At 34.5% G+C, this 15,621-nt stretch overlaps 1 protein-coding gene across 1 annotated transcript in view; it reads left to right on the forward strand.

Moving 5' to 3' along the window:
• The window catches only part of AHI1 (Abelson helper integration site 1), a gene marked incomplete at its 3' end in the record, with an annotated part of 222,969 nt that overhangs the window by 69,619 nt on the left and 137,729 nt on the right, over window positions 1-15,621 (forward strand). The window contains 1 exon segment of the mRNA XM_080806476.1: window positions 12,164-12,360. Coding sequence (XP_080662602.1) covers window positions 12,164-12,360 — 197 coding nt within the window.

The raw sequence follows: 15,621 nt of genomic DNA on the forward strand, positions 1-15,621 counted from the left end.
GTTCAAACAGGCTGAAAACAGGCTGAAACAGGCTGTTCTTTGTGTGCACTCTCACTCTTCACTTGAAGGAGAGTCATACCTAGGCGCCCCATCCTCATCACTGGGCCTGGTGTACAGAAGCGGGCCGCACGGTTATTTCCTCAGAACCTTTAGAACTTTCACAACAGTTGCCATTCAATTCCTAATGTGCTTTGTTGGCTTTTGAAATTTTCACAAAGGCAAGTGGAAGTTCCACCTCTTTATCTTTCTTTTTTCAGTATTTTTTTCTGTCTTTGATCCATCATCAGGTTAGCCCAGTTAGGTTTGCCAGTTTGGTTTTTAGACCGTAGGCATTTAGACCAAGAAGTCCATTCTAGAAACAAAAGCAGAAAAAGCAAAGCATTTTTAGGAGTTCAGAAGCAGAGGTTTTAGGTTCAGTTCTGTTTCTGTGTAGCTTGTGCAAGCCTCTTGCCTTCCTGAAGCTCCATTTCCTCATCTGCTAAGTAGCACCGCTACTGTCCACACCTGTGCTACCCCGGAGAGCCATTTGTGAGGATACTGTGAGGCAGGGACTGTGAAAGTACTTTGTAAATTGATAAGGACTGCAATAAAGGAAAAAGGTAAAATGTGTTGTTATCATGCTCATTTAACCCATATATACTTGACTTTATGGGACCTGAGGTTTTAATATGCTGATAAGCACCTCTATATGAAAGGGAATTGAAAAAAGTTTTTTCCCTCTCTTTTATTCATTCTGTTGGCAGCGCTTTTTTAAAAAATTATTATTAGAATGTTTACCTTTCTGGGTCAGTTGTATTAGAAAATAAATGCATGAAGTTAAGGACATTATATCTATACTGTATTAATGTAGAAAAGGAAAGAATTCCAAGTGTTTCAGAAATTAAAATGTTCAAATAATACACATGAAATTAAAATTATTTTGTGCCATGATTTTCTAACACGATTTTCAGTGTACTAACACCTTTACAAACAAAACTCAAAATGTTTCAACACATTTTCCTAACTCTTTGCTGCCTATTTTTAAAATAAGGAAGCTTAGGAAGAAGTTACATAATCCCAAGCAATCCAAGATTTAGCACAGTTCTTGTGAATAGTATGTAGTCATAAGAAAAAAAAGTTGTTTTAGACTCTAAAGTGTTTTAGTCATTAAAAGCAAGCCATAATCATCAAGTCAATAGTATTTAGATTTTTCATTAAAGCCTGCAATATTTATCATTAACCTGTTACAGCTTTACCTTCTATTTTACTTATTTTTAATGCAGGAATATTTTCCCCACACTTCCTTGGCTGAAAATAAAGTTTACATGTATCTTTACAGAAATGTTTTTAGTGGCATAAAATTTGAAAGATGTAGAACAGTTACATGATTTTTAAATAGTATTTATCAGAGCTGCTCATACATTTAGGTATTTTTCAAGGAAAATGGAGCAAACTCATTTTTTTTTTTTGTAAGTTAAATAAGCTGCGAATGAGACCACAGTGGTAGCTAAATGTATCATCTATCTTTCAGTTCTAGCAAAATCTGTGAAGAGTCAGCAAGCATCTTTCCCTGTTAAGCATATGTTCAGGTTGTGGTCTTTTGGGTCTTTCATTCTACTGACTTTTTGCTTTTTTTGGTAAGAAATACAATTTTTACTTTCAGAAGGCAGTTTTATTTGCCTGATGCTGAAAGGGTTAATCATCTAGTAATACAAAATTTAGTCACAGAGTACCACAAACAATGTACTTTTAGGATTCCCATAATAACAGAGTGCTAGTCAGAAGAAACGGCTTCTGCTGAATTAAATTTATGAAGCTAGACTTTAGCATTAATGTTCTGTTATTGATATTTGTCTACCTCCATCTCTAGGATCCTGTTCTACATGTAGTGATAATCATAACTAATACTTTCAAAGCACTTACTTTGTTCCTGGTACTGTTTTAAGCACTTTACATACATTTATTTCATTTTTCACAATAATCCTAAGACATAGGTCCTGTAATTATCCTCATTTTACATGAGCCAGGACTTGAATCCATACAGTCTGGATTTGGAGACTGTGCTCTTATTTGCTGCACTAACCTGCCTTTTTAGCAAATTTCCTGAAATAATAGCTTTTAATTTTCTAATAAGCAAACCTTTTTTTTCCTGCAATACCATTTGCTTTATGCCTCTCTGTGAGTTCTTTGTATTATTTGTACTTTGAAGGCAGCAGAGATGAAGGCTTGTTCATCTTTCTGTTATCAGTGCCTAGCCTGAATACTGACACACAATTAATATACATGTAGTAGGATCGAGTGCTAATTTGGGAAGTTCTCAGCATTGATAATCCCAGGTGCTGAGCCTAATTTTCCACTAGGTGGCAGTCTTCTCTGAATCAATGTTAACTCTCCCTTACTTGGTCTTTGTATCTTAGGCAAGACAAATCTTTATTGAGCATCTACTGTGTGCCAAGTTAAGCAGGACTGTAAAATCCAGGAATCAGACCCAGATTACCATGCTCTTTTCCAGTCTTTTATGCTTCCCAAGTAGTTGATTAAACCTCTGGAAGAATTTTAGTTACATTGAACAGCAATCTCTACCATTGACCCTGGATGTGATTTTATTTAAAAAATTCATGTTCATTAATGACCACCTACATTGTTGTTGTTGATAGCTTTATTTTTCACACTGACATACTGTATTAAAGGTAATGAAGATAATGAAGGTAGTGAATACCTTTATGTTCCTATAAAAATTTTGTTATATAACTTGCTCATTGACCAAAAGTCATGGTGTTTGCAATTCCTTATGTCTAACTTAGTACCTGGTATATTCCTGATGTGCAGTAAGTGTTTGAAATGAGAATTACAGTCCTATAGAATAGCATTTTCCCCTTATATTTTCTAAAAATATAGAATGAAAGTCATGATCAGTGAGTAAATTGGAGGCTAATAATAATAGTGGTAGTAGTAGCAGTTAACATTTATCAAACATTTTACTGTGTGTCCTCTACTCTTATGAGCATTTTATGTACATCCTTCCATATAGTCCTTTCAAAACCGCATAAGGTAGATACTATTATTATCCTCATTTTGCAGATGATGACACTGAGGTATAGGGAGAATGAAGTAATTTACATAAGGTCACACATTTGTTAAAGTTTACTCAGCTGTCTGAGTCCAGAGCCCATACTCTTAAAACACTAAACTACTTAGTCTTTTCATTTCCTATTTCATGAAGTAATTTTTTTTTAAAGATTTTATTTATTTATTTGACAGAGAGAGATCACAAGCAGGCAGAGAGGCAGGCAGAGAGAGGAGGAAGCAGGCTCCCCGCCGAGCAGAGAGCCTGATGCGGGGCTCGATCCCAGGACCCTGGGATCATGACCTGAGCCAAAAGCAGAGGCTTTAACCCACTGAGCCACTCAGGCACCCCATCATGAAGTAATTTAATTAAAAGGGTCGTCAGATATTCCTATGATGAAGTATATTGTTTGTTTTCAATTTTAATATTCAGGAGGGGCCCTTAAGACTAAAAGGAAACTGGTTATTTTAATATTATTAATAATTCAGTCTTTTACAAATGTTGGGGTTAATTATAATGCCTTAAGTAATTATATTCTCAGTATAATCCAAAATATGAATTATCTTTATTATGTAGCATTCAGTTTTAATAGAACCAACTTTATAATATTTTTGCAACAAGATAATGTCTAATTGAAATTAATTTAGTATGCATAGTTGTCTATATAATTTCATAGTGTTCTTAAAGTACTAATGATAAATGATTCAGAGATACACTCAGTTACTACCAATTCTCATACTTGGATAAGATTATACAGTAACATATATAATTGATTGTAGGTCATAGTTTAAGTATCTATTTTTAGCCTAGTAGAAGAATTAAGAGATAGAAATGCCATATTTGAAGATGTGCTTAAGCTACCTGTTTCTTGGTTGTATCCTGAAGTCTGTATTTTAATATTCTCCACATAATGGATATTTTGATTTCAAAGGCTGTGTCATTCAAGGAATCAGTACAAATCAAAAACTGGCTTTGAACGTAATCCAGAGCCCTGAATTCCTCATCCAGGAGTTTTGTGTTTTGTTTTGTTTTGTTTTGTTTTGTTTTTAACACATTCATGCTTCTTAAAGCACACCAAGAAGGAAGAGCAGTACAGTGCAAAATAGTGTGTCAGGAAAGGCTGGAGTAGGAGATAACTCTGCAGTAGGAGTTAACTCACTGGGGTTCTAGACAAAGTGCCATCACTTTCTCTTTGACTCTGGTCAAGTAATAGCGTTTTTGCATCTGTTTTTTAACCTGTAAAATCAAAATACCTGTCCTGTTTTATCTCAGTGTTTCATCAAAGGCAGAAATGAAACTGTAAAGCATGGTGTGGAGCGGGGATACACTAAGAGCTCCTGAGCCAGGCTGCAGTCGAGCAATCCTAGCTGGTTTCTGTAGCAGTGCATACATCACACAGTGCAGCTGAATAGCATGATAGGTGAGAAGTGATTGTTAATGGGGTAGGAAATCAACAGGACAATAGCATGTACTTCAGGGATTTAGAGATAGTTTATTATATTTTGGTGTTCACCTAACAGATTTGCTGAATGATGGTAGATGCTCTTGCTTTTGGTTGGCTTTGAGACATGAATCTGTTACACTTTCTTGTTAGAAGACTTTGGTCAGTTTCATTAGTAACACTGGTTCTCCTTGACATGTCAAATATGCCAAGGAAGTACAAAATAACTAACAGGCCCTGAATATACCTGGGCTACTAGAGTCGAAGTGTTACTCAATAGAAATTCTCTGATCAATCCACACAGTTTCTTAAGATTAGCTGAAGTAGGAACAAGTCAGGCCCCATAAAATACAGTTTAAAAAAGAAAAAGTTTTAAGCCCTTCAACGTTCTTGTCTTAGTCCATTCTGATAGCTATAACAGAATACCAGAGCCTTCATAGCTTATAAGCAACAGAAATTTATTTCTTAACAGTTCTGAATGCTGGGAAGTCCCAAGATCAAGGCATGGCAGGTTCGGTGTCCAGTGAGAGCTCACTTTCTGGTTCACAGATGGCACCTTTTAGTAACCTCACATGGTAGAAGGAAGAAGGGAACTCTCTGAGGCCTCTTTTATAAGGGGATTAGTGCTCTTCTTATTCATAAGGGCTGTGCTCTCATGACCTCCCAAAGGCCCCACCTCCCAGTACCACCACTCTGGGTGTTAGGACATCAGCATGGGAATTTCAGGGGGGACACAAACATTCAGACCACAGAAATTCCCTACACATAGCAAATGCTAGAGGAAAGCAGGAGGATGCTGCATAACTGCTGAATGCTGGGAACCTCATTAAGTAGACCTACCAGCTTACGGTAATGCTATGATGAGAAATAGAATCATTTATAAGTAAAAGAATTAGGTATCCAGTAAAGTGACTGTACCCATTAACAGAACTATGTCCAATAATAGATCTTGAACAAAGGGATTAAGTGTTGAACCAAAAGGAAATCTTATTGTTTATATAGTATAAGAGAAAGAATATTTGGGTTTTTTAGTTGTACTTTGCTATAAAGTCAATAACTTAAGTAAACATAGGTTTTAATAATAACAAACCTTTTATTCACTTCAATGCAAAGGGCTCTAGATTAAAATATCTTATTTCCTCTATTCTTCCTCCTATCAAGATAAAAATCTCCTGAGAAAACCACGTTATTTCTTATAATTGTTTAAGGCCAGAACATACCCAAAAGCACTGACCTTATTATAAATCAAAATTTGATTATTAGTTATGAAAACACTTTATGAATTTTTTTCATTGTATAAAATTTAGAATCCCCAATTATAGCCAGTTGTAGGTAGATTGGGAAGTAATTTGATAGGTATAATGTTCCTTTAAGTAAATGTAGTTGCTACCTATATGTTCTTAGCCCCTTGTGGATACATAGTTATCCTGTAACTGTTACCACAGTTAGCACATAGCAGTAATTTCTTGTTGACCTCTAAAAGATTCAAACCCCAAGAGGGGGCCGGTGTCTTTGTATTCCCAGAGACTCTCTAGTGCACTTCTCAAAAAGTGGTGGATGGATGGGGTGAGAGTGTTAAAATTTTGAGTTTTGGGGCACCTGGGTAGCTCAGTCAGTTAAGTACCTGCCTTTGGCTCAGGTCGTAATCCCAGGGTCCTAGGATAGAGCCCTGTGTCAGGGAGCCTGTTTCTCCCTCTCCTCCCAGCTCCTGCTCTTTCTTGTTATCTCTGTCTCTCTCTCTCATTCTCAAATAAAGAAATAAAATCTTAAAAATAAATAAATAAAGTAAAATTTTGAATTTTAGCAGGTTAGGTTAGAATTTTAATTGTACGAAGTTAAATTAGCTAAAGAAGAGAAAATGACTAAGTGAAGAAATACAGTTCTTTAATTGCAACATCATACTCCAGTCGTGGCCTATGTAAAAATGTTTTAGAAAGCTTTGAAATGTTAGAAGCATTGAGTTTGAGGGAATCTCAGAAAGCATCAATTATGACCTATTTTACAGTGAAATAATTTGTATAGTGTTATACAGATAGATGTATATATTGTGGAGGGTGAGGGAGGGGAAGAACGCAAGAACTTGTAAATAGCTTCCGTTTCTAGTATCTGAAAAACTAGGTCTTTGTCAATATTTCTGCAGATTTTTATTTTATGGCTGCCTTTATAGCACTAGGAGTTAAGTTAAAGTAGGGTGTTAATGTGAAACCCTGAAATCCAGTCAGTTGGCTTTTGTTTAGAAAATTCCCCTTAAACAACAGAAATAAGTTTGTTTGACATTTATTTTTGTTATCTTCATCCATGTAGGCCACTTTAATTCTTTCTGAAAGGTATCATAATACTGCAAAAAATAAATATTTAGACAATGTTTTTGTTATTTTTTACCAGTTTTAAAAAACTCCTTTTTAAAAAGAAATGTATGTTTAGCATAGCATAATACTTAGAAAATACAGTTTCGCAAAATGAATCCGATAAATATCAAAATCCTGCTCTCCTCTATAACTGTTGCTTATATCCACGTTTATGTGCTTCTCCGCATACCCACTCAGAGCTTAATGTGAAATTGTGGTTGGCAATAGGTAACTAGAAAGTATAGAAAAACATGGAGTCAGTAAATGCCATTAAATAGTTAAATCCAGCTTTACTTTCCATTCATAACAATAAAAAACAATAAAATGTTAAAAGGACGGTTTTGAAAAAATAAGGCAAAGATCATATAACATAATTTTTATCTGTTGATTCATTCATCCCTGGCTCATCTACTACTGTTAAGCTTTCCGATATCCAATTCATAGAGAACTTTTCTTTCACAGCTTCAGTTTCTCTTGTTCTTTAAACAATCTTTGAATATTTAGGAGTAAATTGTTGAGAGTGCTGTGAAAGGAAGTCCAAAATATGTACTGAAAAACAGCAGTCAGACCCATGAAAATCTAAGTATAGAAGCAGCTACACTTCCATCTGAGAACAGTAATTGGTATTGAGGAACGAACATCTGTCTCTAAAAGGGTAGATTGTAAGCAGGTCTTCTCCCTTAGTAGTGGTGCCCGGCACTTACCTCATCAGGGTCTGCAGGGAGGGAGTGCCCATTATTACAGAGCTGTGCTTTAGTTAGAGTGTGTAAATGAAGTCGGACATGAATACAGTGATCAAGGACCCAATATTTTTAATAAGTGCTATCTCAGATTCATGGGTGATGCAACCAAGGTTGTGACTAAAAAAAGTGATCCTTTTGTATATTCATTATATTGCTTTATAAACTATTTGCCTCCAATTAATAATATTTTAGCAATATTTCATCATGGCAGTTATACTTCTATATATAATTTTAGTGTCTGAATTCCCTTTATTAAATGAATATTGTACAATTCTGCTGTTACATATTTTTTCAGTATTTTAAGCAGTACTTCAGTACACACCTGGCTACTCTTATGCAGTTTATTTCTTAGGAAAAAGTATCTTGAAGTTCAATGAATCAGTTAAAAAGGCAAAAAAAAAAAAAAAACAGAAAAGAACCCATCACTTTCTAATTTTCCTTTTTTTCCCCCTTTATTCCTTCTTATTCGTGAGGTTAAATACATTTTTTATTGGCCATATAATTATTCTTTTGTGAATTTTCTATAGTGGCCCTCTGCCTGTTTTTGTTAGATTATTTATTTTTAATTCATTTTATGGGGACTCTGCTTGTTAAGAATATTAATCCCCAGGGTACCTGGGTGGCTCAGTTGATTAAGCATCTGACTTTGGCTCAGGTCATGATCTCCAGGTCCTGGGATGGAGCCACATCTGGTTCCCCGTTCAGCAGGGAATGCTTGTCCCTCTCCCTCTGTCCCTCCTCCCATTTGTGCGTATGCATGCATGCATTCTTTCTCTCTCAAATAAATACTTTTTTTTTTAAAAAAAGAATATTAATCCTTTTTATCACTAGCTTGTCATTTGCTTTTTTTAGTGTGAGCAGCTTTATTAAGGTATAATGACATGCAATAAACTGTATGTTTAAAATGTACATTTTGATAAGTGTAGACATATTTAAACACTTGTGAGACCATCATCTCAATGAAGATAACATATCCATCATCTCGAAGTTACTTTGTGCTCTTTTGAAATCTCTCCTTACCTCCTCTTTCCCCCAGGCAATCACTATGAATTAATCTCCATTCTCTAGAATTGTATATAAGTGAGACTATTTATACCATGTACTCTTTTTTTGTCTGGCTTCTGTCACTCATAATTACTTTGAGACATCTATATTTTAGATTTTATCAATAGTTCATCCTTTTTATTTCTGCGTATTGTTTCATTTTTTGATAGATCACAGTTTGTTTTTCTGCCCACCTGTTGATGGGTGTTGGGGTTGTACCCAGCTTTAACTATTAGAAATAAGCTGCTAAGAATATGCATCTACAAGTCTTGGTATAAACACGTGCTTTCATTTCTCCTGAAGAAATTCCTGAGAGTAGAAGGGCTGTATCCCATTGAAGATGTCCATTTAACTTCTTAAGAAGCTGCCAGACTTTTTAAAAAGTGGTTAGGCCATTTAACCTTCCTACCAGCAGTGTGTGAATGTTTCAGTATATCCATAGACTTGCTAAAAATTTTTTTTAAAGATTTTATTTATTTATTTGACAGACGGAGATCATAAGTAGGCAGAGAAGCAGGCAGAGAGAGAGGAGGAAGCAGGCTCCCTGCTGAGCAGAGGGCCCCGTGTGGGGCTGGATCCCTGGGCCCTGAGATCATGACCTGAGCTGAAGGCAGAGGCTTTAACTCACTGAGCCACCCAGGTGCTCCTAGACTTGCTAAATATGAAGTGGTCCGTCTTTTCCATTTTAGCCCCTCTCATAAGTGGGCAGTGCTATTTCACAGTGGTTTTAATTTGTTTATCTTTTGTGACTAATGATGTTGAGCCATCTTTTCATGTACATATTTGCTATCCATTTATCTTCTTCAGTGAAGTGTCTGTTTAAATCTTTTGCCCGTTTTTTAATTGGCTTCTTTGTTTTCTGACTATTGACTTTTAATTAACAGTTAGATTTTCTCTATACAAGCGGTGCTCAGTTAGATACATAATTTGCAAACATTTCCCCCAGTCTTTGTCTTGACTTCTAATTGCTTTCTTGACAGTTTTCAAGAACAAATGTTTGAAATTTTGATGAAGTGCAAAATTACCAATTTTTTTCTTATATGGATTTTTGGTTTTGTATCTACAAACCTTTGCCTAATCCAAGCTCACAAAAATATTCTCCGTTGTGTTCTATGAAAGTGTCTTATGGTTTTATGTTTTACATGTAGATTCATTTTGAGTTATTTTTGTACGTGGTATAAAGTATATATCAAAGTTCATTTGCTCACATATGAATATCTAATTGTTCTAACACTATTTATTGAAAAGACTATCTTTTTTACATGGAATTCCCTTTACACCTTGTCCATACATGCTAGGTTCTTCTCTGTTCTCTTGTTCTATTTGTTGATCTTTATGCCAATAGTGAAGTGTCTTGATTACTGCAGCTTAATGGTAAGACTTGAAGTCAAGTTGTACAAGTCCCCTTTGTTCTTTTTTCAAAGTTGTTTTAACTCTTCTGGGTTCTTCGCATTTCTTTGTGGACTTTAGAATTTGACAATTTCTCCAAAAGTGACCTACTGGAATTTCGAGTGGAATAACACTGAATGTACAGGTCATTTGAGGAGAATTGGTATCTTAACAACATTGATTAGTCCAACCATGAACATAAAATATTTCTTTATTTTAGGTTCTTCTTCAGTTTCTCTCAGCAGTTTTGTAGTTTTCAGTATGCATGTCTTTCACACCTTTTTTTAAAAAGTATTTTTATTTTTGAGAGAGAGAGGAGAAAACAAGTGGAGGCGGAGGGGCAGAGAGAGAAACAGGCTCTCTGATGAGCAGGGAGCCCGTGTAGGACTCGATACCAGGACCCTGGGATCATGACCTGAGCCAAAGGCAGACGCTTAACTGACTGAGCCACCCAGGCACCCTCACATCCTTCATCAGTATTTCCTGAAGTATGAAATATTTTTATAGCATTGTAAATGATATATCTTTTAAATTTCCAATTTCTTTTTATTACTTGAATATAGAAATAGAGTTATTTCTGCTTACTGCTCTTGTATCCTGGAACCTTGCCTAAAGTTGATTATTAGTTCTAATGGCTCATTGTTTAGATGCCATTCAGATTTCTTACACAAAGTGGGGCCAGGACCTGAGATTGAGCAAGTCTCCTTAAATTTTTTCCTCATGTACTTCACTTGCCTCGCCTGTATAGATAATCCTATCTGTAAAGAAAGATGGTTTTATCTCTTCCTTTTATACATTCTCTCTCCTTTTTGGTAATGTCAAGCAGGAGGGCACATCTGGTCCTTTTTACTCTTACTTTGGCCAGAGTTAGAAGAACTGTATTACTTGTCATTTGCTTTTTAATTTTGATTATGATAGTTTTTTTATTTTAATGAAGACTCTGTAAATGTTTGTGTAGCAAAATCTGTCCATCTTTTATGTTGACAATTCTTAACATTTTCTGACTCATGCAGTCCTTTGACAAATCTGATAAAAGTACAGATCTGATTTCCAAAAACATTTATACACATTCATATTTCTGTATGTAACTTCAGTAGTACACAGAATCCCTGAAGTCTGGTCTATTGTTTCCCTATTACAAATCTTGGTTATATTAGTTACTTTTCATGTTATGTTTAGAAAGGCCTTCTATTTAAAATTATATAATTAAAATACTTTTTAAATGATCACGGTATATTTTTTTCTCCTTTTTATATTCAAACAGGCGCTTACAAATTTTCAAATTCCTTTATTTTAAATGATCAAATAAGATAATATATGTGAAAGCCCTCTTAAAACCATAAAGTTCAGTATATATGCTGTTGTCCTTGTCATCATCATCATCATCAAAAACATTCACCCTGTTGACCATCTATTCCATCCTGGATAATTAAATCCAAAGAAAGAATTATTTTAAGAATTAATTTAAACTATGAAAGTACTCCTACATACATGGTCTGTAATGAGAGAAGACAAAAAACATTGTAAATATTCAGTAATAGAAGAATGCATAAATAAATAACTGCTTCATTAGATGAGATGTTGTAAAGGACTTAAAAATGGTAATTACAGAGTAGCAAAGATATGAAAGATGTCTGTATTTAAATTGAAAAACTTTACATTTTATTCACATTATGGTATCTTGTATAAAATGTACATATGCATAAAGATTAAGATGGGTATAGAAATATGAAAACAGTTGCTTTAGGGAGATGGGTTTATAAATAATTATTTTTATTATTCTTGCCTTTCCTTTAGTTCTACTCTGTATGCCTTTGAGTTTTTATATTAGATACTTTCTGTATACATATATATAATTTAGGCTCCCATCCCAGCTTGTTGCTTACCAGACCGAGATTGCCATGGACTTCAAGGCTCAGTGATAATACTGCCTGACGTAAATTTTATGTGACATTATTTTTTTCTTTTTTGTGTTTTTATAGTATTTTAAAAACTTCCCATTTTGTCAGTCATGTTGTTTTCTTATTACCCAATTTTTAAAATGTATTATGTAGTTTCTGATCATTTATTTAATGCTGTAATTTCATGGCTTAATTATTTCATTGTGCTTTTGTTGTATTGACTTGAACTAATTACAGATTTATTTTTCCAGTTGCCCAGCAAGAGGCTGAAATGTTCAAATGCTACAGTGGAACATTTCCATTACATGGAATACACCAAAGTCAAGATGCTTTATGCTCCTATCCTAAACTGCCTCACCAAGGCTCTTTTCAGATTGATGACTGTGTCCACACTGAACGTTCTTCAATGAGGATGCAGCAAGTGAAACAGAGACTCGATTCTGTCACAGTATGTATAATAATTTTATGCAGTTGAGAAGTTGGAAATTTTAAAACAATGTTGATTCTGTTTCACATTGCCGTGACAATAAATACTAATTCAACAAAGTAAGTTAATTATTTAAAAATAGGCTTTCTTGTGCTTTTATAGTTCCTTTGTGGTGTTTGTTCTGACATCACTCATTGCAGTAAATAGACCAATTTAGGATAACCTACATGCTTTCTTGAACTGATACTTCTGTAAAAACCAGCCCAAGACCTGTTTTGCTGTTTAAAACTGGAAGCTTATGTATGCATATGTACAACGCACACAAGCACAACAAACACCAACCTGGGAAAATATTTATATAAAATATGTTAGGAACAGCCTCCTTAATGTGCAAAACTAAACAATAAAGAAAATTAGACCTCCACAAAGAAATGGATAAAATTATAATAAGTACATACTTCCAAAAAGAGTGGATACAAATATTCCTTAAGCGTATTTAAAAGGTCTGTTATCTCACTACAAGAAAATAAGTGCCTCAAAAACCAGGTGTTGCCCATAAAACTGGAAAATAGATTATGAAAATGAGGAGGAGGATGCTTAGTTAAAAATATTGTGCTATTTATCCTGTTATTTATAGATTACTACACAGTCTTTCTCGAAGGTATGATGTATGGAGAAGCTTAAATATCCTTAAAAATATTTATGCTCTTTGACCATAATAGTACTTTTAGTTAGAGTTAGCCTTGAGCTCCTTGAAGACAGGGACTGTGCAGACTTGTTCCTCGTTGTGTTCCCACCTTTTGGCACAGTGCCTGGCACTTAATAAATATTATCCCTTTCTCTCCTCCTTTGATAGGAATCTTGACCAGTTTTAAACCAAACATGTCAGGAGCTACACTGAGGCACCTTTAGTTAGGACTGTATTTACTTTCTTTCCTTTTCTCTCTTGAGAAAATTAGAATTTCAGGTATATCAGACTGCAGGTTTAGTTGGAATATCAGAGAAATATTTTTATTCTTCTCGGTATAAATTTTAGAATATACACTATGAATTAGTAAGTTTATTTCAGTGTTGTAATTCTGTGTTTTTTAACATTTAATTTAATTGAATAATGTATGATGTTCCAGTTTTTAAAAAGAAGTAGAAGTAGACAAATTGAGTTTTGAAAATTAGAGGAAAATCTTTCTTCACTAGGAAGAAAAGAAGTGTCCTCTGTCTAAAATTTTACATGAAAAAATGATTTTGCAGATTTAAGAGAAACTGACTTACAGATAAAAGAACAGGTTTCCTACAATCTGTTGATCTTCACACTATAAAAGTTAACATCCTGGAATCAACTCAGTCTTGTAGCTTTCTTTTCCATCATCTTACATAGCTGTCATCTTCAGGTAAATGAAAGGATATATGAACAAAAGAAAGCAGATGTAAAGGAAAAATCAGAAAGATATTTTTTAAGATATGACATCAAAGGCATGGGGGAAGCACATTGGTAATTTATTGTAAGAGAAAAATTCATTTCTCTTAGAATCAGTAATTTATTTAGCTTTTACCACATCTTTCTTTTTAAAAATTATTTAAAGTATATCCATTTGCATTGGGATAGAGGTAGATTGAGGCTGCCTTTGGATTTGAAAACTTTGTTTGCTGTGTTTTTTGAAAAACTGTATTTTTCCCACATTGAGACAATTCACTGAACTTTTTTCCAAATGTTATCTGCAGTGGGTATATAACATGTATGGGAATAAAAAACAAAAGTTATCTTTATTCCCATGGCAGCTCTGTTCTTTTTATATTTTGCAAACATTTGAGGTTGACTGGATTTTTACCTTTTGTCACAAAACCTTTTTCTTGTTTCCTGTAATTTATTTTGGTAGATTCTCAATTTTTTTTGTCAGGTTATTACTTAATTCATTAAAGACTATAATACTGGTCTAACAGAGAAGTATAATAGAGAAGACTTGATTACTTCTGTATTATAAATTATTTCTATAATATAGAGTTACTTCTGTATTATTCTGTATTACTGGAGATACTTCTTTCTTTGTAACCACAGTAGGAATTTCTTAAATAAAATATAGTGCAAGCTTAAGGTATGGGGGTGTGGCTCTGTGTGTGTGTGTGTGTGTGTGAATTGCATAACCAATTTAGTTCAATGGGCGTTTAATAGGCGTTTACTCATTAATGGGTAAAGGATACAAAAATAGAGAATTCTGTGTTCTCTGTAGCTTTACCATGTAGTCCTTTTGCTGTTTCCTACATAAGAGGTTTGTATGTACTGTTGAATCCTATTAGCTAGGATCTTGTTGAGAATTTTGGCATCTGTGTTCATCAGGGATATCGGTCTCAAATTCTCCTTTTTGATGGGGTCTTTGCATGGTTTGGGAATCAAAGTAATGCTGGCCTCGTAGAAAGAGTCTGGAAGTTTTCCTTCTGTTTCTGTTTTTTGAAACCGCTTAAGGAGAACAGGTATTATTTCTTCTTTGAATATTTGGTAGAATTCCCCAGGGAATCCATCAGGCCCTGAACTCTTGTTTTTTGGGAGGCTTTTGATCAGTGCTTCAATCTCGTTACTAGATATTGTTCTACTCAGGTTGTCAGTTTCTTCCTATTTTAGTCTTGGAAGTTTATAGGTTTCTAGGAATGTATCCATTTCTTCTAGGTGGCTTAACTTATTGGCATATAGCTGTTGATGATAATTTCTGATGAATGTTTCTATTTTCTTGGTGTTAGTCGTGATCTCCCTTCTTTCATTCATCATTTTATTAATTTGGGTTCTTTCTCTTCTCTTTTGGGTAAGTCTGGCCAGTGGCTTATCAATATTGTTAATTCTTTCAAAGAACCAGCTTCTAGTTTCATTAATGTGTTCTACTATAGTTCTGGTTTCTAATTCATTGATCTCTGCTCTAATCTTAATTTTCCCTTCTCATGTGTGGGTTAGACTTAATTTGTTGTTGATTCTCCAGATCTTTAAGGTTTAGAGATAGTTTGCATATTCAGGATTTTTCTGTTTTTTTTGAGTAAGGCTTGGGTGGCTGTGTATTTTCCCCTTAGGACTGCCTTCGCCATATCCCATAGGCTTTGGATCGATGTGTCTTTGTTCTCTTTGGTTTCCATGAATTGGTTCCTCAAAAAATTAAAAATAGAGTTACCCTATGATCTGGCAATTGCACTACTGGGTATTTACCTCAAAGATACAGATGGTATTTACCCCAAAGATACAGATGTAGTGAAAAGAAAGGGCCATTTGCACCCCAAAGTTCATAGCAGCAATGTCCATGATAG

This window comes from Martes martes (assembly GCF_963455335.1).
Source record: "Martes martes genome assembly, chromosome: 6".
Lineage (NCBI taxonomy): Eukaryota > Metazoa > Chordata > Mammalia > Carnivora > Mustelidae > Martes > Martes martes.